Source organism: Wasmannia auropunctata, unplaced genomic scaffold, assembly GCF_000956235.1.
Source record: "Wasmannia auropunctata unplaced genomic scaffold, wasmannia.A_1.0 LD267245.1, whole genome shotgun sequence".
NCBI classification, from domain to species: domain Eukaryota; kingdom Metazoa; phylum Arthropoda; class Insecta; order Hymenoptera; family Formicidae; genus Wasmannia; species Wasmannia auropunctata.
Window position 1 is genome coordinate 34,623 of NW_012095645.1, and position 24,700 is coordinate 59,322.

At 30.4% G+C, this 24,700-nt stretch overlaps 2 protein-coding genes across 6 annotated transcripts in view; one reads left to right on the plus strand and one right to left on the minus strand.

The window, feature by feature from the left end:
* LOC105462258 (thyrotropin-releasing hormone receptor-like) overlaps window positions 1-14,095 on the minus strand; it is a 24,338-nt gene extending 10,243 nt beyond the window's left edge. The window contains exons 1-2 of one of the 5 annotated variants that reach the window (XM_011708780.1): window positions 13,869-14,095; window positions 10,122-13,488 (exon numbers count right to left, since the gene is read on the minus strand). In XM_011708780.1, the coding sequence (XP_011707082.1) occupies window positions 10,122-10,994 (873 nt within the window). In that variant the 5' untranslated portion in view covers window positions 10,995-13,488; window positions 13,869-14,095. Of the gene's footprint in view, window positions 1-10,121 lie in introns of all 5 variants that reach the window. The other 4 variants (XM_011708779.1, XM_011708778.1, XM_011708777.1 and 1 more) reach the window with 4 other exon arrangements.
* Window positions 1-24,700, plus strand: part of LOC105462259 (dynein heavy chain 1, axonemal-like) — a gene marked incomplete at its 3' end in the record, with an annotated part of 71,385 nt that overhangs the window by 30,207 nt on the left and 16,478 nt on the right. Inside the window, exons 25-32 of the mRNA XM_011708781.1 lie at window positions 16,451-16,605; window positions 18,106-18,345; window positions 18,965-19,043; window positions 19,496-19,709; window positions 20,524-20,686; window positions 21,031-21,149; window positions 23,016-23,221; window positions 23,284-23,446. Coding sequence (XP_011707083.1) covers window positions 16,451-16,605; window positions 18,106-18,345; window positions 18,965-19,043; window positions 19,496-19,709; window positions 20,524-20,686; window positions 21,031-21,149; window positions 23,016-23,221; window positions 23,284-23,446 — 1,339 coding nt within the window. The remainder of the gene's footprint in view (window positions 1-16,450; window positions 16,606-18,105; window positions 18,346-18,964; window positions 19,044-19,495; window positions 19,710-20,523; window positions 20,687-21,030; window positions 21,150-23,015; window positions 23,222-23,283; window positions 23,447-24,700) is intronic.

A 24,700-nucleotide genomic window follows, 5' to 3' on the forward strand; every position in this document is an offset into this window, starting at 1 on the left:
AGAGAGAGAGAGAGAGAGAGAGAGAGAGAGAAAGAGAGAGAGAGTAAAGACATATTCTTTATAACGAAAAAACTCTGTGATTGAAATTACGAGTAGGAAAATCTATAAAGGTTATTGATAAGCAAACGCTTGTCAAATGGATATAAAGCTGAAAATGGAGATAAATCATATTTATAATTTATAAGGCTTGCTTCAAATATAAGATTATACATATATGAAATGATCATTGTAAATTATTATCTTGATCATGTTTAATAACTTTGTTTAAACATTTAAGACAGAAGAATTGAGAAAGAAACAAAGCAAGCAAGAGAAAAAAAGTATTTATGTATGTCAAAAAAGCGCAGAAATAAAGTTATTTTACAAAAAATTTACATTTATTTTGTTCATCATAAATACTTTCATAAGAAAACAAGTATATTGAGCGCTAATTGTATTGATAGATGCAATCAACTTTATATCAAATTTCACTTTATGTTCAAATCATACATATTTTCAATCAACGCGCGATCCTTTTAATATGATTAATATTTTGATTATCATAATCACATATACACGTACAGTCAAAAATATAAATTTATAATAGATCGTCTTAAATTATATGTATTATATGAAGTTTATTATTAACTTTATTATATACGACGTTATTACATGAAATCCCAGCAGAAATGATCATATCCAGCATCTGCCGAGTATCATATTTGTACAGAAATTATTTTTTTTCTTTTTATTATTGTCCTTTATTTATCATGTCTCGTTTTTCATTAGCAAATAACATCATACATTTATACATCACCTCTCATACAAATGTTTTGGACAGCAAACAGCCAGTAAAGCGGTGATAATCAATTCTATTCTGATGCGTTGCATGCTCATACAAAATGCATAGTCTAAGAGAGGACATATTTGATATACAACGTTCATTTATTTCCACAAATAGGGATGCATTTCGCGTGTTGCAAATGTATTTTATGCATCAGTATACGATAAATTATCACATCAATATTCAATCAACTATCACACCTTTTATTCGCACATTCAATAACAGCGAATTTAACTAGTAAATTTAAATAATTTAATTTATAATGTTAAAATTTAAATTAAATGGCGGATTAAAATATTAACGTTGAATATAAATAATTCATATTAAATTAAATTTTAAATGTTAATAAAAAGACCTTATAGAAAATACATATAAAAGTAACATATAAAATTTGACCTTTCTTTATATTCATATTTATTTGCGTATGTCTATATCTAATAATATTAAATCTATTACAAACAAGGAAAATCTAATAGTAATAAACAATTTATTTGCTCACTAATTAAAATTTTAATACAGACTTTTTCTCAACAAAATTTTAATGTTATTTTTAAATTGCCAATTCTTGCACCTCTTAATTTTTTAATGTTAAATATTTTGATGGTCAGCTTCGAAATAAAATTCTTCTAAAATAAGATTTACTTTGATAAAGTTTTGATCTTATCGATACTATTATAAAAGTTCGTAAAGTTTAATCTTTTTTTAATCTTGCGACCTTATTATTATTATATAAATATAATTTATCTAGTTCGTACAATGCGGTGAAGAATAGAATAAGTAAAGTTATTATATAAAAAGTTTGAATTCCCTAACATTTTTTATCTAAAAATGTTATATAAATAATGTATTAAGTATGTTAGTTTAAATTCTATTCCTAAGAAAATGTAAGTAAATGTTCTCCTTGTAAAATATTAATAGTTTCTTAATTGCAATCAAATACTATATAAAAAGTTTAAAATTTACAGTAACTAAAATCTGTAAGAATTAATTTTTTATCAAGATTTCCACAGAAAGATCAACTATTTATTCTGTTGTTTCCAGAATTTCTATCTGAAAAATTTTTTTATTGTAGTATTAAAATAGTTTATGTAGATATAAATTGTTTATATATACAAATTATGCGTCATAAGATCTATGCTATTGATAATTACACAAACTGAAACGCATAATATTCTCACAGTTGTATCACTATTGGTACAGAATTAATTTATCGACACTTGAATTAATCACGTTGTGGTTGATGCAAATCGAACACATCCATATCACAACACTCGAAACCGTTTCATATCGCAAACAACATAACAACAGACATTGTCATTTTTACATTTTAATTCAATTTTATTGCATAAATAAATATTTAATTATAAAATATATAAAATACCTTTTATAAAATAATATTATGATCATAGATTCTATATCTTATAATGCTGGGTGTATTAATTATATATATATATACTAAAGTTATAATCATAATATATATTTATATAGATCATTATAATTATTATATATATACTAAAGTTATAATTATAATATATGATTATATATATTATTATAATTATTATAAATATGAGATAATTTCAGATGATATTTACTAATTTGTAAAATCAGAGTTTCGTATATATAAAACAAATTTTTTATCTTATAATTAGCACATTTTTGTGTTTATTATATTTTTATTAAACAAAAAATTATATTTTTCTTTTATACAATTTCTTAAATAATTCCAAATCCTTTATATATTATATATAATAATGTAATTTTTTATTCTTATTAAATTACTAACGCTTGCAGATTTATCGTCGTTTTATTGTAAATAAACTAGCAGCTGATTAACAGCTAAAAATGTTCAAACTGCCAAGATATCATAAATAAAGACTTTTTCAAAATTATATTGTCTTTCTTCAAAATGAAGTAACAATGATCAAATACAAAATGCAAAAATGTAAAAATAATCAGTGTAAATGTAGATTCCATGTTTCGTCAATTACGCGTATTAAGAAATAATATATTATCAATTAGTTTGACTGGGCACTGCAAATTCTATTATACATATTACAATAAAGAGATTGTGCAATTATGATTTTATTAAAGATACATAGTTAAATGTATCTGCAAATAACAGTATGTGATGTACTCTCTAAATTTTTTTGAGTGACTTTTCATTCTTTTGGAGTGAATCTCATTCCAAAAGAGTGAAAATCCTGCCACTCAAGTAATCGAGTGGCAATATTTTCAATCTTTTAGAGTGAGATTTACTCCAGAAAATTTAGAGAGTATAGATAATTAAAGTAATTCCTTTGAAAGTAAAGTCATTTCATTCACATAATTAAAAGTCTGCTTTGTTTTACAAATATCGGTTAAACCTTTGTTAGACTTAGTTAGAGTAATCCTTTTCTCTAAAACTAAAACCAGAAAAAAGGTAAACATAATTAATAAACCAAAAGTTATAAATAAATATTTGAAATTCTGACAATAAATTGGAAAGCTTTTTCTACAAAATCAAAATCTGCGCTAAATTAAAACAGAAAAAGAAAAATAATAAAAAGTTGACAATCAACTTTGTTTCAAATCTAAGATATTTATTAAATATCATTTAATTATTATAAATATAATTGAGAAAAAATATAAAAAAGTTATTGGCTTGGAAAACATTCAAATAAATTAAGTTAGCATATATATTTTTATATAATTTCATATTATTTCAATACATTATTAATTTTTTATTAATGAAATCAATAAAAATATTATTATAAACAAATTAAGATCGAAAAACGTCAACACGGTAAACGTCAAAGCGGATCTTAGTGCTTCTATAATATTTTAAATGTAAATCTTACAATTCTTGGTTCAAATATGGTAAACCGCGCGCCTCACCGTCGGACTTTCAACGCAGCTCCAAATAGTACGTAATATCACAATTCAATTGCCAAAGGCATTCCAATAAATTCGATTGTAATAGTATGTGAATTGTAAGACATATACTTTAAAATATTACTTATGAAAGCACCAAGATTTGCTTTGTACCATGTTGGTGTTTTCCGATCTTAATTTGTAACATTCCACGGTCTATCATGATACTTAAAAATATTATTTTTATTTCCTAATCCAATATTAATATTTTTCAATCCTATATATTTCTGTACGACAATTGTCAATTTATTAAAAGCAGATTATATTTTAAATAAAAATTGAATATTGACTCGCATTTTAGAATAAAATAAAATATTAGCGTAATAAAGGCCAACACACGAGCAAACAATGATGTTATAATATAATTATATAATTTATTCGGTAAACCTAAAGCGGAACGTTTCGACTTTACTAAGTCTTCTTCAGCCGCATTTACAAATTTTCAAATTATAATTAATGAGGATTAATGAATTAATTATAATTTGAAAATTTGTAATTGCGGTTAAAGAAGGCTTAGTAAAGTCGAAATGTTCCACTTTAGATTTACCGAATAAATTATATTGTACTACAATATCTTTGTTTGTTCGTGTGTTGGTCTTTATTACGCTAAAATTCTAGATTACTTTTTTATTTAATTAGAAACCTTTGACGTATTTTCAACCATAATTTAGTCATTAATTTAAACAATACCAATGGCACAATAAACATCATATGTATTAAATGAATGTATAAAGAAAATATTTGAATGTTGCATTTCGAAATATTGCTTATATATTCAAGAATTGAATATACAAAGCATAAAAATCGCCGGAATTTTGTCCCGAATACCAGGATATAAATAATACGATGGTTTCACTCGAAGCAACCTGTGCTCTTTTCTTCAATCTTTTGTTAGAAGGACAATATTGAAAAGGCAAATGTTGAAAATCCACATCTGTTGGAATGCATCCAATCCTACTTTCAATTTCTTAGAACATTTATTCAAAGAGCAAATGAAAAAAAAAGTGAAATAATATATTATTTCCATCCTTTTGTATTTTATTCTTAAAGGATTACTATCTTCTTTAAATTTTATAATATTCCTATATCTTATATAAAATTATCCTAACATACTGTACTAGTTTAATTATTTAAATTACTTTATTTATACACTTGGTCTTGTCAAAATAAAAACAAATATATAAAAAAATAAAAATATATAATTATGCGGGGAGCATTAGAAATCAAAACATTATCTTTTCTTATCATTTCTAATTTTTATGTCACAATAATTTTTATGTCACAATATTATTTAGAAGATGATTACATTTTAGTAGAAAATCTTCATCAGAAGTCTAATTAATATATAATCCTATGCTGGCGTCATTATCTTTTTATCTTCAATTTTTGTTATTATGAGATGATGTAACAGCTACACGTTATCCCGTAATTGATAATAAACAACAGAACTACAATCAACTGATTACGATCAATATATTTTGTTCGATAAAAAACAGGGTTGCTGATGAAATCTTTTCTGAAGAATGATATCTAAATATTTACAATTTTACTTTCTTGCAACATTGCAAATGATGGCTTGGAATATAAAAATTTTCTCTTTCTTAAATTAGTAAAGATACGGAGAACGTCGCTCTACATTTTATCATCTTGCTTTATGTTTAACTTTTGTTTTATAATGGAGAATACGTAACTGTACAGACTATAACGATGAACCCAACATTTAAAGCACATACAAAAATTGTATAGTAATCTACAAATGCAAAATGAGATTAAATATAAAATGATTAGTATAGTGTTACATCTAAATTCCGTTTATATCACATGTCGCGGTAGTTGCAAACTCAGAACACGATATTAAAATATCGCGCTTAAAATCAATCGTGTCCGTAGTCATTAAATATAACGAACATTTACTTATATAAAATAAATATGATAATGATAAATAAATTATGGCTTATATAAAGTAAATATGGTAATGATAAAACATGTTATAGCAAATACGTAGCCAATCGCATATACGACGTGGTCATTCGGCTTGCTTGACTTAAATCGATGTTTTTCTTCTGTTGAAGATTCTTCGACTCGGAGGTCAATGTGCTTTTAGCGTCTTTAATACTCTTTTTTTTATGTTTTTCTTTGACTTGTCAGAAGACATAATATTTGCACTTTGAGCATAGATGCAATAACTGAATATAAAATACTTATGAGCAGATAATAATTTGGTTTAATTGATTATATAGATTGCATAATATGCACAAAATAGTGAATTATATAGTAAATAAATATAAAATATATAAAAGTAAATGGAATTATTTATCTCTAAAATTGAAGATGCAAATTTTGCTGTCACTACAAAATCACTTTGTAAGAATCTGTTCCATCTTTGAATTATTTCCAGAACAACATAAAGAATTTAAAACATCTCAGTTGATCCTGCGTATCGATTGATCATTTAATCTGTTATCATAAAAATTAAAGAATATTTATCCTTATATTTTTAAATTTATTGCAAATTTATATGTTACATACCAAATCATTTTTATAAAAGTTAGAAAATTAATATACTTATCACAGCACAAACAAAGTATCCTTTGGTTCTTTTAATGGCAGGGCATGGAAATTATGCAAAATTTTTCCATCTCGCCATTATATTCTTTATCACGCACATGTAGATTGTGTATATACTTAACTTATGTTTTAATGTTTACGAAATATGTTTCTTGCATAGCTTGAATATAAAAACTTTAATTGTTAAAAAGTCAATTTTTGTCTATTTAAACAAATAAAATGTTGTATATTTTATTTTAATATTACATGAGAGAGCACTAAAAAAGCGAATAAAGTAAGGGAAATTTTCAAATTTATAAGAAAAATTTTTGAAAAAATTAAAAACAAGATTTAAAAATATCTTTACACAGATTTATAAAATTACACAGATTATAAAATAACCATAAATTTATTTCCAAAATATATAACTGCACATGCATAATATAAAAAACGTAAATCAATCTTATTACAATCAAATTAGGCTAAAAATCAATGTCTTTTAATCAATAATCAATTTGCATGTTGCATTCTTTAAACTGATATAATATTGTCATCATAATCTTTTACTTGATCAGTTCGATAAAACGTTTCTTTTTAAAACTGTTCCTGTACGCATTGTAAAATGAACTTTATCCCGCTTCTAATATCAATTTCCAGTAAGAAACGGACTTTAAAATTAATTAACTTTTATTTTCAAGAAAATAAGTCACTAGAATTCAATCTCCCTTATAAAAGATAATAGTTTCAATCTCTTTTGGATTGCATCGAGAAATTCATGTGATTGAGTACCTGAAGCGTACAGGTAAACATCATAACGGAAATCAATATTCGCGTATAACAAGTTTATTAATAGCAACGATGAATTCCTGTTTCCCTAATGCCCAAATTCCAAAATTCATAATCAAACCAGTATTAATGTTTCAAGATAAGTATTATTCAGATTCTCCTTTTTCTTTTAAAAAAGCAAAAATATGTATAAATAATTATCAATCAGTATACAGAATTAAATCAGAATTTTTCCATGTATCAATTTGAAAAGGATGGAACAGATTTTTACGAAGTGGTTGTAGTTACTTTCGCAGCAAAATTTTACTGCGTCTTCAGTTTGATTATATAATTTTATTTATATAACTTTTCGACTTATACATTTATGTTTTATATTTATTGCGTATTTGTTCATTATACAATATATAATACTGTATCTACTCCTTTTGTATCATGTACACAAAAAGAAAGAAGCTTGAAAAATGATAATGAAAAACATAAATTTTTTTAATAAAACATCGACTTTTCCCCGTTTATTGTTTCAACTGTAAGAATTCTCCAGTTATGCATACCGAAATGACTCGACGCGGAGCTGCGAGCTGTTATCTTCTAAACATACCGAGAATTCCAAGCTGTGTACAGAGTGTACAAGCATTTGACATTAACGTGAAAGGAAACGTAAACGCTTGTCTGTTAAAATTAAATTACAAGAAACAAATATTTTTAATTGTCATTATTTTAATTGTCGGAATTTTACACGTCATTATAGAAACTGCACTGCTTTCATTGTTCGATGCTTCTGATGGATAGATTCAAACAATAAGACGACGCGACATATCTACAATAAGCTTTAACTCAATTTAAATACAAATGGTACTATGTAATAGGAGAGTGTATTAAAGTCAGAATGCAGAATCAAGAGTAACGAAAGTATTTTTCTTAGTAATTATAGGTACTATTATAAAGTTTAATTTACATATAATTAAATTAAAAGAATATTCTCCAACATTATTTTAATAAAATACGATAACTGAATCGACATCGAGGCACGGATATGAATACCTTTACAGAAAATATATTTTTTGTAGTAAATATTTTTCGTCGCGTATACTTTTACTCACGTAAGAGAAAATTCTGAATATTTCTTAAAATAAATCTGTCTGTTTGAATAAATATTTCTCAAAACATATTTTGTGAATATGTTTCTCTCGCGTGGATTATAATGACATCTCTAATTTGCAGGGTGATATCTCGAGGTATATATACGTCGCAATCTTTTCCGCCTCTCTATACACCCACTGAATGACGATATCAATGGCCGTGCAAAAAGCAGATTCCGCGCGATTCACGATATGTCGATAACATACACCACGACGCGATTATAAACAACGAGCAGCAGGAAGCGGCAATGCACGCACGTCGATCCGTAAAGATGAATGGCGGTTGGTTATGTAAGGCGCGGGAGTATTTATACGTCGGTCCAAAATAGTCGACAAACCGAATTCGGAGGTGGCACGTTTCTCTGATAGCATATGGTTGTCGACACACTTTTTATTGGCAGCAATTATCGAATCACAATAAAAAAAAAATCTCACGTTTAGCGAATTGAAGGATGCGATATTTAAATATCTATCCAGGCTTTCTAAGGAGACTAGCGACGATTTATTATACATTTTTGCATTATACATTCCATATCACATTTATCAATTAGTAAAGTGATTGGTATTGCTTCTCAGCCAAAGCGGATCCTGTTTACTTTAATATTTTTATTGTATAAAACCGATTTGTGAACATGTTCTCTTTTTACCTTTCTCCATTGCAGTGCAATTTTAAGGAATCGCATAAGCGGGTGCAAACTATTTCCAGATTTGTTGATGTTTTCGATTACATATATGCTTGCCTTGATGCTCTACTCGTGCGAACAGCGTACATGGTCGATAGCGGGGAACCCAATATTTCAATGTTTACTTATCGAGATTTATGACAACACATGTGGGAAGAAACACTCTTCTAACTGATAGCACGAGTGCTATATCCCGAATTCCAAGGCACCATAACTTAAACAGTAATGAATCCAGGGAAAAGATCATAAAAAGTTGCATTTGCGTATATGCTCTTTCACTTTCTAACAACATTATGCATGTCACATAAAATTTTGCAATCGTTTAATAATTAAATTTATTTCCGTGATATTATTTTACACGATTTTCCGAAATTACGATAAAAGCACAATAATTATACATTATTCAATTGCCCAGTAAATGTATATAATAATATGTTGTACATGCGAACTATCACAATAATGCGTGCACGTACATTAAACACTTAACACGTATCAGTTAAGTGGAAGATATCCATGTATGTACGGACGTGTAAGCATTACTTAAGTGAATAAAAGCTTTAAAGCAAAGAAAACATTATATAATATAAAGTTGGTTTTACTAATTGTATAAAATTGAATTAATTGTAAAGTTTTACTGAACTTTGAGTCCCAATATATACATATGTATCATTTTAATATTTATTAGATACTTTTTAATAAAGCAAAAATTTAATTACTTTAATCTTTTTCAAGTTATTTTTTAATTTAAAAATCAATTAATCTTTCTAGTTTCTTTATACTCTATAGTTTCTTCATTAGTTTCTTGCTTGCATTTAATTATAATCAACTTTGATTAGTTTCAACATTAACAAAATTTATTTTAAAAAGATGCATTTATATAGTAACATCATAAATATTGTGAATAATAACTTAGGAAAAAATTAATGTATAATTTATATTTTGTAACATAATTTTTTAACATTAAAGTATGTGGTGAGAAGAGAGAAAAAATATTTTAATCAATGTGTGCAACGAATTACAATTTTTTACCATAGGCAAAGCCTATTATTTTGCTACAATATTATATTGTACAATATAACGTAAGATAAAATATTTTTTTGCAAGAGAGAAACAGCCTTTGGAAGACAACGTGTATGGAAAACAATATCGCCAATATAGCACATTTACGAATTAGTTGCGTGCACAACATCAAAATGCAATTTAGAACCGAGGTTCTCTAAAAAGAGAACTTACCGGAATTTGATTGAGATTGATGTCGGATTTCTCTCTGTTAGGACAATTCGTAGTGTAACCGGGATCCTGGTTAAATCGTCTGCCAAACTTCAAGAGATTTCTCATAATCATGGTATTCATCACGATGATAAGTACGAGCGGTACGATTAGACTCGCTATACTATCGATGATGCTTATGATCTGCATGGTCTCTAAGTACTCGATCTTCAGCTCGCACACCTCGTCGCCACCCTGGTTCTTAACCACCCCGGCGGTGATGAAGGAGTACGAGTGGCTGACTAAGGCGAGGATCGTTAACACCAGGATGATCGTCTTTGCACGCGCCACGGTGCACATGTGCGGCCGATGCAGCGGATACTGAACGGCGATGAATCTCTCGACGGTGAAGGCGACAATTAGCCAAACACTCAGCGAACTGCAAACCGCGCTGACGTACACCAGAGTTTCGCACCAGCCATTATTGTTAAAGACCTTCCATCCGATCGTACTATTGAGCCAGACGAGAAGCAGCGACATGAGGAAGCTAAAATCGGTGGTGGCTAACGCCGCCAAGTAGTAACTAGAGCTGCGTAACTTTAGATGCGTCTTAAGGAAAACCACGCACGACAACAGGTTGCCCACCAAGCCCAGCAGGATGATGGACGGTATGTAGTACAGATGGCAGAAGTCCAGAAGAAAGTAGAGCGAGGTGCAAAGGCTGTCCGACTCCTCTTCTATCTCGAAGATCTCGAGGCTGTGATTCTGATAATCGTACAACGTCACGTTCGGCGTCGGCGACGCCGATCTTCGGAATCGCGACAGGCTGCCAATCGCCGTCGGTATCTGGTGACATCCCACCACAGTTTTACTCGACAGTTTTTGAAACACAAACATGATTGCTCACGATTGTGAGACCGACAGAAAAAAGCTCTCTTCGACGCTCGTCGCTCCGAAAAACCGTTCGATCCAGCGCGGTCGGTCGCGATGTGCAAAATGCATTAGTACAAAAAGCACATTGCAATATTATTGGCCATTCTCCAGACTCGTTGGTGTGACGTTGATATAAACCAGACCGATGTAGATCACAGAGTAGCATGGAATGCTCGAATCGAGTGCCACAGGCGAAATGATTGTCCAACGGGAATTCCCAGTTCTTTTCCAGAACGCATAATTCACGTTGATAAAACCTGTTAGATGAGATCGCGTGCGTTGCGCATTTGACGAAGACCTGTCAAAGTCATGAATGATACCGTTGACATAAACCACAACAATATATCTTGCGCAGAATTGCGTTAATAATCGAATTGTGCGTGATGAACGCTAGAACAAGCTGTTCGACAAAGAGTCTCTGTTCTTTTTCGACAAAGCGCCCAGTGTCACGTTCTGCGAAAATTGGTTGACGATGAACAATAGAAAGTTGACAAAGCTTTCCTAAATTCTCCTAAATCCGATTAATATAGATATTAGATAATAGATTCAAGATTGTAATATTATTGACATATTTAGACTGGCAATGAGAATTAGACGTTTGATTCGCATCAAAGTCTGGTATCTTTAGTAGTTTGGTATTATAGTATCTCTCTCCGATTGATTGTCGAAAAAATCCATAATTAGACTAAAAGACCATTTGATCTGACACAGTTGATTGCAACGAGACGAACGCAAGCATTCCGCTGCGGACGAACGCGCGGCGTAATAGTTGGAAACCTTCCAACGTCACTGACACGGACCGTCGGTATTGAGCGTCGGGATTGCGTTTAAACGTTCGTTTCCGTTCAGAGAATTTTTTTCTGTCTAAACGTTCATTCAAGTGATATAATGTGGTCATTTACGCTTTAAGTTTGATTACATTCAATTCGATTACGTTCGCAGCGGCACGCGGTCGAACAATGCAGTTTTACGGGCATGCGTTTCATTCGATAGAATTCAATTTCATTTAACTCGCGATTTAACTTATTTTTCGGATTCGGGATAATTCGTGTTCATTTGATTTCGTCAAAGAGTGTACGCTATTTCAATTTTGAGAAAAATCGCGAATCCATTACATTCACGCCGGTAATTAAGCTGCTCAACATAATGTTTTAAGTTATCTAATTCTATCTTAATAATAGTGCTTTGACGACTGGATTTATATAATATGATTTTAACATACGTAATACCGTATCCGTATTAATTCCATATATTAAACTGCATAATATGTAAGTTCATTGAATGAATCGCAATTAGAGTATGGTGTCGAAAGCAATTATTGAAATGGATCTAAATGCAAGCGGATGAATATTCACACGCGCAAAATTTCGTATAATACCGCTCCATCTTGCCAATAGGACCTTTATACAATCCTCATAGCCGTGTCGTATTAATAAGAAGAAAAACGTTTCATTCTTCCAAAGTCGCAGTTCAATACATTTCCTCGCGTTTTCATTAACGTGGAAAAAGAGGAGACGTGACGCATTAGCAGTACACTTAATAGCTTTCTATAATTGATTTCTTAATTAAATTGTCTATTTTCTTTTCGTCTGCTTCGCATGCGACCGATTGTAAATCGATACGCATTAACGCATTAAAAGCTGCTCTCGTAGCATGTAACATATTTGATCACGGGATAAACGCGGAAATGTGGTGGAGTTGATAAACAGCGTGCACGTTTCCGCAAGAATGCAATTTTATTGTGTAGTTCTCGTTACTCGCTCGACCTTGACTCGAACAGTTTCCGAATCTCTAGTATTACAGTCCGACTACGATTGTAATTTAAGAGGATTCAACAATTCTCCAAACGTAATATTAAAAAGATGCAGCGATATTGATTTATATTCACGAAACGTTATGTCATTATTATATCTTTTATGTTATACTTAAACTTCAATATCTAATTAAATCAATTTTCATATAAATATATTTTTTATCTTTTGAGATTGCTATCGTAATTAAGTTCTCACGTTAACTTACCGTTTAATTAAATTTTATAATTAATTCAAACGCGATGCCGTTTAACACGTGAAGTTTATTTCGCTCGGTAATGAATAAAAAATTTGCTCTTTGTAATTTTACGCAAAAAAGATGTAATATTACTGTGCATGTAATATTACTGTAGCACTTTTAAATGTCATGCGTCACAGATAATAAGACCATTTATCTCATCCGATTTTCCGACACACACTTTTATCGTGAATTCTGTCTCTGTCCATTTTCTCATTCGTCACCACGCGTAGAAAATTCACAGACGAAGATATATCTTCCCGATGTTCGCAGCGTCGCACAGCATTATCGCAGATACATTCAAGGATTTTCACCGTCACTTTATTTGACGATATTTTTTCATAATTTCGTTAAAATTCCACGAAAGATCGTCTCGCTCCTTTCTGTCGACTCTCAATCCCCCTAATCGCTGAAACACCGATTTCTCTTTCTTGATACATTCTTTGTCTCGTATAACATACCGATAAACTATAACACGTTCTATCAAAAATCTCGTCGAAAGAATTTCGATCTTCGAATTTTTTTCGTGACTTTGATCGTGACTAGAAAATGTAATATATTTTGCGATTTCCGTTTAAATTGAAGGAAGGTCGCAGAAAACGCTCGGAAACGTATGCGTCATTTATCACTGGGAATTTTCTGCCGGTTTTATCGATGCGATAATCGAACTATCAAGTTTATTTAAAGCCTCGATAAAAAAAAAACCTCAATTTTCGAACGATCCGAGAAAAACAGCGCGTAGTTCGCATTTCCGATATTTAAATTTATCCCATACGGACGTCCAGAAACCTTCCGATTATTCCGTCCCATCGGTAATTAAGCCGTAATATGGAATCAGCGCTCCGGTGAGAAAGGCTCCGAGTTTCTACACGCGACACACCGAACGTCACGCGTGTGAAAAATTTGTTTCACAATTTTTAATTAAGACTACGTCAAACGTAGGAAAATGTACGCGTCGTGCGTTGAGAAACGTCGTCGGGTAAACTGGGAGAGCGAACCACTGTGCGAACGCATCTGTGCCAGCCGAAAAGTTTCGCCGCATGCGCTTTATAGAGATCCTGCCGGCGCGGCGCGGCGTCTCGACGGACGCCGCTGACATCGACGTCGCCAGCTTCGTTGGGTTTCGCACCGTTATATATCTCACGGCTTCGAGGGAGCAATTGCGAAATTGGGTTTTACGCTCTTTAACTTCAGATTAATCGAAAACCATCACCACATCTCTCGTGATTTTTGAAAAGCTTTCAAAATCTTCGTACAAGCGAACATATTATTGAAAGGTCTTTGATGTGCGAAGTATTTTAAAATATTGCTGTACAAAGAAAATATTTTTTATAAGTTCTATGAAAAACATCTCATTTGAATTTCGATTCAAGATAAATTGGTTTTTTTTTATAAAGATATAAAAGATTCCACCATCTGCGTGAAATTCTGATGCTTCTATTGTACGTCTCTATTGTAGTAGGGTCGAAAAAAGACCTATTTGAATAAATTTTATGTTCAATGACGGGCAGCCGTTTTATCGAACGGATTTGCCAAAAATGTCAACGGGCTTTGTTGCAAACCGATCAAAATTCCACAGAATTTTGGAAATATAAGTACATAATATATCAATTTCTATTTAAGAGAATTTTAGTAATCTTTAGGACAAAACTAAAATATTTAATGTTAATTTAAAAATACAAAAGATGCCGATTCTTCCTGATATGATTTTTTTTTAATCAGATATTGCTCCATACACGGAAAGAACGATTTTGTTGAAAGATCTAAAAATTTTGCTAAATACAAATCTGAAAATAATTTTTTGTTAAATCATCAAAATAATTTGTTAGAATATATGTTAAAACCGATAAGCTTTGCTATAACGTTTTTTGATATTCTAGCAATCATTTTGACTTTTGTACAAAATTATTTTGATTATTGAACAAAAATTATTTTCAGATCTGGATTCAACGAAATTGTTCTTTCCGTGTATAATCAAATCGCTATATTATTCATATAACTAACAAATTCGGACTCTCTTGCTGAATGGACTTATCTTATGTACATTACCAAATTTCCAATCATGTCTATATGAATATCCATCAAATGTTGAATATGTCTAATTAATGTGTTACCGTTATTGCAAACGTTAGTAAATACTCAGATGTTTTACAAACTTGGTAATCGATAATGCAAACTGCATGCATGGAATCCACTTCGTTGACAACGCCAAATTAACTTTGAGTTTAATAAATGAGATATTCAATGACTGCCAGATTTTTTTTTTAGAAAGGAAGACGACACCTTCTTCCTTTATAAATGTGTCACCCCGATTTTATCGACTAATCTTTACGCCGGAAATAAAATTACTCATGAACATGACAACCTTTTCATACCCCGATTTAACTTACGAAGAGAAGGCAACGTCTTATATTTGTCTATTATAATTTTTTTATCGATTTTAAAAGCGTTTAAAAACACTAATATTACAAGGTATTGTTGAGAAAAATTAAGAAAAACATAAAAATATGCTATTTATTTTAATATTGTTTAGTTCTGAAGAATAATATTTTAATTAATATATTTATTTAACGTATATGTATCTTTATTTAGACGATGAGATCTCAATTATCTTTGCAATCACCCCTTGCTATGTTAGTTTTCTAATTCGATGGCTTCGTTAGAACGCAATTTAGTGCTACACTGTTGAGCAACAACAGTTTGCTAGCTTCTGCACACGTCACAAACTATGTTTGATTAATAAATTATATAACATATGTTATATGTTTAATGAAAAATAATATGTAGTTAAATTTATACAATTAATGTGTAAAAAAAAGAAAATATCTGCGTTTTTATACTACTATTAAATTGTCTTAAATTAAAATCTGTTATGGCAAATTTTGCAGTTTATATCTGATTTGTTCTGAGAAACAGAATAATATGATATTATGTAGTTGTTATTTTACTTTCTGAATTGGATTAACAGTTTAATGCAGAAATAGATATAACTTGAAAACAAACTTTGCACACGATGTAATCTAAACCGAATTTGGAATACAGCATGATAAACGTAGTACAAACTATTTTGCAGTTTACTGTGTGCTAAATGTTCCTATTTCCTCTGGGCTGCATCTCGCATACAACATTGATTTGCGTAGACATTTGTCTCGCGATAAATGCTTCCAGTTTACGAACGTTCTAGTTTGGCTTGTATATATTACTGGTTATATTGACAAAGAGAGACAAAAACATGTTGGAAAAGTCTTTTTCTCATATATATTAAACGGATTGTTAATTTTTATGTTTTTATCTTTAAATTTTCTACGAAATAAACATATGTGCAGGTTTTAATAAGAATAGTGATTGAATAATATTTGGAATATTTTCAGTGTTATAAAGTCCTAAAGCACACGTGCACATGTTTGAAAGGTCAATTACAATCAAATGGCAAGCCGTTTACAACAGTTATCACATATGCATTGAATCCAAAGGCTATAACAATGGGGCAACTGTACGGCGAGTATGATTCGGATACACACGAATGGTAAGCAACACACTGTGCCAATATATTCAAAAATAAAATTGTGAAGTTACAAAAAATTTAAATTTGTTGTTGTATTCATTGCTTTGCATTGTGTGCTAAAAACAACTCTACAAGTCTTAAACATTTTTAAGATAACAGCAAAACAGAATTATTGAATTTTTTAATACAAATTTTATAACATTGTGACTCGGCACATTCATGATAGTATCACTGATGAATTTGATATAGTTTATATACCAAAAGTTGCAAAAATTTCCTCCTAAATATTTTTTATTTAAATTTGCTTAATTTCTAATAAAAGCACTTTATATTCAAATATCTTGATTAAAACTTGATACATTTATAGTACACAGATTTTTATAGAATAAGTATTTATTTTTTGTTAAATGTATTACTATATATACAGGTTCGCAGCGCGCATAGCTACAATTGTTGCAGCACAATCAATACTTTACACAAATAAACTTAAAATTAATATTTTATTTTTTACTTGTTTTTTCTCGATGTTTAAAACAGTAATTATTTCCAAATTCATATCATTAAGTACGTAAAGTAAAAGTTAAATTTGAAAGAATTACCTAAATTTTTTTAAATTTTGTAACGACTCTTGTATGTATATCTATTTGTAAAACATATACCGAAAAAGCTAATATATGTACATTTTATACGTGTATGTTTATGTATTCGTCATTAAATTTACATTACTTGAAGTATACACACACATATACTCTATTTAAATATATATTTCAACAGTTTTTTTTTTCAATTAAAAATAACAAAATTAAAATAGTGAAAATATCGCGTAAATGATTCATTACATTTATTAATAGAAGTTTACATAAAAGATAAGGAGTCTTTGTTGCAGACCGGAGCTTCGAGTTTATCGCGATGAATCAGACAAAATTTAAGGTTTTGATAAACCTCGTCTTATTCATTTTTTCATGTTTATGTTGAAAGAAATTAATCACGATTCTCATTTCCATCGTGTCTATTTAAGATAAAGAAAGGAAAAAAGGTATATTATTAAAACCCTAGCCCGCTCGTCAATCGATAACCGTTAGCGCTTTTTGTTCGCTTCATTATATTCTAGAAAATGATTCTGTCAAAGTTTTTTCGCGAAAGAAAGGAATCGTAGAGTTCATTAGGATGTAACATATCTCTAACAATTTTATCATAAATAATTTCTTTTGTATTAAATTTAATAAGATGTTTACTAAAATACATTTACAATAATTACATATATAATAATTATTTATATATAAATTATATACAAATTCTCTGTAATTATGATACTAATTAGTATCATAACTTAATATATATGTGGTATATGTGCAGACTTATTAAATATATAATTAGTTAATATATATATGTTTATCTGACGACCTATTTAGTTATTAATACATGGGAATATGAAATTCTATAGTTCTGATAAATCAAGAAAATCTCTAAAATACATACGAATATTCAGGATATTGAATGCATCGCACGTCTCATTTGTAGGACAGACGGAATATTGCCAACTTTAATACGAGCGGATATAGCAGCGGCGGATTGTGATAAACGTTGGTATATTTTTGACGGACCAGTCGATACAGTGTGGATCGAGAATTTGAACACTGTTCTGGACGACAATAAAAAGCTTTGCCTCACGTCAGGGGAAATAATGAAATTACTGCCGACTCAAACCATGATATTTGAAGTATCAGACCTTCGCGTAGCCTCGCCGGCTACAATTTCAAGGTAGTAGAAAACCAATTTAATTTTAATTTAAATACTATTTAAGTTAAACTAAAAACTTTAAATAGTTTCTATTACTGTAACAGAAAAATAAATAATATCAATAATAATATATTCAACATATTAAGTTGCAAATAAAAGCCTTATTTGTAACTTTTTTATTTGTAAGCATTGAAGTGTATTATTAAAAACAGCATAAGGATTTCTTCTATTCTTGAAATATTCGAAGTATAACTTCTTATTAAGTTTGTCTGCTTTAATTAAAATTGATGATAAAGCTTATAGTAATGATTAATAGCAACGATAAAAATTAATACAGCTTTTGCGTTCTACGCGATTTGAATATATATTAATCGTGATTACTAATGACTACTAGAGATATTACCTGACAGAGAAAATCTGACAGAACGAAAAAGCCATTAATTACAAGATTGTCAATAAAATACGATAGATAATTATATAAATTAAAACATGGAAAAATATAATGTAACATAGCAATAATTTGCTCCGGAACATTAAATAAGATTTCGTTAAAAACGCATTTCTATTTATTGATTGAGAAATAATTACCAATCGATATATTAATTAAAATGTATACATTTTTATTTTTATATCAATATAGATGTGGTATGGTGTACATGGAACCAGAAAACGTAGGCCTGCAAGCTTTACTCGATTGCTGGATACGGTCATTACCAACGGTAAAACTACATTTTTATACAAAATTATTCTTTCGTAATATTAAAAATAAATTAAAAAATATATTAATTTATTTTAACAAAAATATAATAACTTATTTTATAAATATATATATTATATTCATAATATTATTTAATTAAAATTTTAATTTAAAAAATATATGTAATATTCGTTTTCAAATGATATAATTTTCCTTCTATAAATATTTATCAATATCGACTCACTAAAATTACTAAAATAAAATATCGATATAAATTAAATTTTGTAATTTAAGTTTTAAATTAATTTTCAATATTGCTTGTGATTTTAATATTTTCGAATCAAATGTCTTCAGTGTTAGCAATAAATAAATATAAAAATATGATTATGTATACGCATATTATAAATATAATTCGCGTTATTACAAAATTAAATATAAAATTTAGTTAGCTAATCTAAGCAACTACTTCTACAGACGATGAACAATTACATCAAAGAGATAACTGAGTTAACAACTCAACTGGTGCTTCCCGGCCTGAAGATTGTACGCGAGAGTTTACGAGAGATCGTAAGAACCGTAGATTCCGCCATTGTTCAATCTTACATAAATCTAATGAACTTTAGAATTGAACCAATGACTGAACGTGACGGAAGAGCGCCACCAAGTTTTGCTTTCGAAAGAGCTATACGTAAGCCACATTCAATTTAACTGTAATACCGTTCAGTAGTACTATGTACCAAATATCAAGTTTACTAAATATCAAGTTCATTTATATAATATATAAATATCAATATCATTTACTAAATATCAAATACTATTTACTAAATATCACAAATGACAAGTTCAGAATAATGCTTTAAGACGCTTAAGAACATACAATTGCTGCACGTGTATGGCAAAGTCAAGTTAAATTCAATAAATATGACTACGTACTATTGCAAGTATCATCAGTTTCTATTCATTAACTCTATCAATAACTTGCAATATATACCAGAATCAGAAATCTGAATCGGAGATTCAAACTTGGACATTTCGCTTTCCTGTTCCTCCTCCTCCTCCTCCTCCTCTCTCTCTCTCTCTCTCTCTCTCTCTCTCTCTCTCTCTCTCTCTTGCTCTCTCTCTATCTGTCTGTCTCATTAAGCACAAACTTTTAGCGTCTATTATACGATATATTTTCTTCCCTGTTATCGAATCACGATTTTAACTATTCACAATTTATATACATGGAGTTTTGCATTAACTCTTGTTGTTTGTTAAATGCTATTGTAACGATTGTATTGATTTTAATGCTTGAGGGGATATGATCTTAGAGCACGTAATAAATAGTAAATCTAATCTAATCTCTTTTTCTTTCTCTTTAAAAACAATATAATTAATTACGCAGCATTAATCGTGTCTCAAACTATTGTCAATAGAGAACAGGATAATCAGCGAATTTTTATCATTTTAAATATTTATCATACAGTAAGAATTACTGTAAAATTACTATAAATACTTTACAGCAAATTTGCTGTCACCATGGACAGCTTTCGCCACCGTTTGGGGATTAGGTGCAACTTGTGATTACAAAAGCCGTTGCATATTCAGTGATTGGCTGAAAAAGGTACAAAAGGATGCTCAACATAAAATACCATTTCCAGAAGACGGTCTTGTATTTGATTACAGGTATAAATATGAGGCAAGGTAATAAAATAAAATAATAAAACACAGAATAAGATAATAAATAGATAAGGTTGAGAAACAGAGAGTTTATTTTTATATTAATGTACCTTTCTTAAAGATAATTTATTTAAAAACTCAATTTATACAAGAATTAACATGTTAAATCTCAAGTAAAAAGAATTTTTACAATTGTTGTGTTTTTATACAAGAATGGAAAGGCTTTTATTTATACGTAATTTTTTGTGTAAATAATGTGAATTATCAAAGTATATAATTCTTCACACGTGTTTAAAATAAATTAAATGTATCGTGTATACATAAAATTAATAGAATATTATACTATTCAGATTACACGATGGCGGATTCACTGATCCAGTCGAGGGTCAAGAGCTAATTCTACCAAAGTGGTACAAGTGGCTGGACGGAATTTCATCTATCAGAATAAAGCCGGAAACCAAATATATGGGTAAGTTACAACTATTTTATCAGGGAAACATTTCAATAAAGTTAAATATGTACAATATAATATATTTTGCGTAGATATAAATACTTTATATTTAATCTTCTTTATAGAACATATAACTAATTAGCTCATTAATTAGCTCATTTAATAACAAAAAACAAATAAACAGCTAAAAGAGCAATCTCTTTAATGTTAGAAGATAGAATATACAAAGAGAGTGTACCAGATACTTTGTTGCGTAGAAAGAAAGTGAAAGTCGTGCACGACGCTAGCAAAATCTGGTCGGACAAATCACTCGCACGTACACACGCAAAAACTAAGCATTCGGTATCGGAGATCCGGCACGGCCTCTCAAAACAAGTAAACATACACAGCAGGCTGCCCACATCAATAAAACTTTCGAATTTGGAAGAAACACGTGTGCTAACGAAGACATCGTCACCGGCAACGACGTTGTCGCCGCCACCGTGACGCCGTCGTTGTTATCTCGAGACGATCCTTTTTTTGTATAAATACCAATAGAATAACGGACAGACAAAAGGTGGGGATCAAAGTACTCTTGCATTTTGGTATAAAATGTTGCGCGCAACCACCAGGTCTCATCTTCTCAGTACTTTCGAGCGTAACAGAACAAGTCGGATCTCCGGTTACATCACGCGTGTGTATTACCGCGACCCGGACGAATAGCGAGTCGTCTCGAGACGTGTCGTGGTTCTTTCCGACCAGGTACACTGATGCGGGACGAACACATCGTCCCGGCACGTGTCATAGACTATCCAAGGCTCCGAGAGCCTACTCGGATAGTCGCGATAACGGAGAACCGCGCAATCCACGTTCGCGTGGATTAAGAAATATATACACACGATACACGACGGGGAATAGACGAGCGACTATTCCCTGTCCGATATTTCGAATCACCGATAACACGAACGCCGACGGTGATAACTTGTAGCAATACGAACATTAATCAGTGTAAAAAATATAAATAAACAATTCAGATACGAAATACAATGTGGGTGTTAGTGTCACCCTCCTGAACCACTCAACATACTTCATAGTTTTCTTTTAATAATGATAATAAAGTTTTGTTTTCATTTGTTTTTATGTAATTTAAAATAATTTTTATTTTAAAATAATATATTTAATATTTATAATAAAAAATATGCAAAACTAAGTGATAAAAATAATGCAAATGCATATTTAAAAAAGTTCTTGTTCGAAAAAAAATTAACCTTAGGTTGATCGCAAAGAATTTATTGATAATTGATAAAAATTATTGATGAAAGGCAGCTATTGATAAGAAAGCATTAATTTCTACATTTAGAATATGCAATGCTATTATAAAAGTTTACCAATGCAGCATTAATAATTAATGATATAATATTATAATATTATCAATCAATAGTCCTACTACTCTTGACAGAGCGTAGTGACCTTTTCTCGTATTTCTGCGATGTGCGCTATTTACACTTTTACGCAGATATACGGGACCTACATTTTAACGCCGGTTCCGAACGGCCATTTTTTTTAAGAAGAGGTTCTCTTTGGCAAAGATACTCTCAGTGGTTTGCCATTGCCTTCCGAGAGGCGGCGATCGCTTCCGAATTGATTAAAATCAATTTCATAGTTATATTATTCTGGGTGAATTTGAACCCGGATCTTTAGCTTATAAAGCTGCCGCGCTGCTCCTCGCGCCACGATCGCCACTTATTATAATATTATATTGATATTAATAATATTAATAATATTATATAATATAAAATGCTTTGCAATCATTGTTTCTTGTGTTTTTTATTTTGTCTCGTATCTTTTTGAAATTAGTACAAGTTCTGTTTAATTCGATGTTTCAAAACTGTAATATTTTTTCAGATATCATAATTCCAACTATGGATAACGTACGAAGCGCGGCGTTAATCGAATATCTTCTCATTAACGAGACTAATGTACTTTGCGTGGGTGCAACCGGAAGCGGCAAGACTGTGACGGTGTCAACAAAACTGTCACGTAACATGCCGAAGAAGTACATTTATGACTTTATGACATTTTCGGCGCGAACCACGGCTCAGAAGACACAGGTACAGCAGAAGAGCGTATATTTCTCGAACAGGAAATGAAATTAATATCTAATTTCGCGCAGGACTTAATTGACGCAAAATTGGACAGGCGACGTAGAGGTATCTACGGGCCGCCGATCCTGAAAAAGCAAATTTTCTTCATCGACGACTTGAATATGCCGGCACTCGATACGTGCGGCGCTCAACCACCGCTTGAATTAATTCGCCAGTTTATGGATTTTTGCGGTAAATGAAATTAACAAGATCAAATAACTCATATTAGCGCACTCAATTAATTGAGTCGATACATGAATCACTCAATAAAATTCAATCAAAAATATAAACGTAATAACCTGAATGAGCATATATGAAAAAATAGCACAAGAATTAAGTTAGAAGTAAAATACAGAAAGATAATTGCAAGTATATGTTTACTCACAATAAATTTATATGTAATTATTATAAAATTATATAAGCATGTAATTTTAATTATGCTTGTCCTTTATTTTAATATGATTAATTTTTTATATTATGTGTAATTTTTTTTCCAAATATATCTATAAAAAGTGTATAGAAAATATTCAAAATTTTCCAACTTTTGATAAAAAAGAGAAATTAATAATATACATTTTATATTCTACATTTTATAAATAGTTTCAATATCCCACAAATTGTACAACGGGGAAATAAAAATCAATGAAAAAGAATTTTTCCATTCCGTAACATAGCTAAATACTTTTGACTCGAGAAATTTGTGATCTTCGTATATTCTACTAAACCTACTTTATTATAAAATCTCCGTTTAAATAGTTTCTTCACAAATAGAATGTATCACATACCAGGTAAAATTAACTCTTAAATAAATAAAAACTTTACTCTTGATTTTGCAAAGGCATTTGAGATAGCTTTACCTGTAAGAAAATCAATACCCATTAAAAAATTATATACGGCAATCAGAGACGTAATGGAGTTGCGCCGTAATGGCTGTTTTTGTACACGTTCCAGAAAACGGCGGATATCCGAATAAAGGTTTAAGCGCGAAAGTTCAACAACGCGCAAACTAATAATTCCTAGTGTTATGAAATGCTTGCCTCCGGTACGTACGGTGCATTCAGAATTCGACGAATTTTAATGCTCGGTTTTCTACGAACGTAATGGTCCCCAAGGCAACCCATGCCGTTGGAATCGATCTCTTACGTGGGTAGAATATCCAATATTATGGATATGTGCATCCCACGCACGAGAAGTGTTAATATATTTTATCCGCAATAAAACGGAACAAATTACATAACCGTGAGGGTTCTGTATAAAACCCCGATAGAATATTATCCGATTATCTTACCGATTATCGTTATCGCTCCGATTACTTTACTCTGAGAGGGAGTCAAGCTTCCATAAATCAAGAAATTCTCAGAATCTTTATTTCTCTCGTTAACGTTTTTTCTCGAGATTAAAACTCTAATTACGAAAAATGACACCTTACGTACCTGATACAACAGC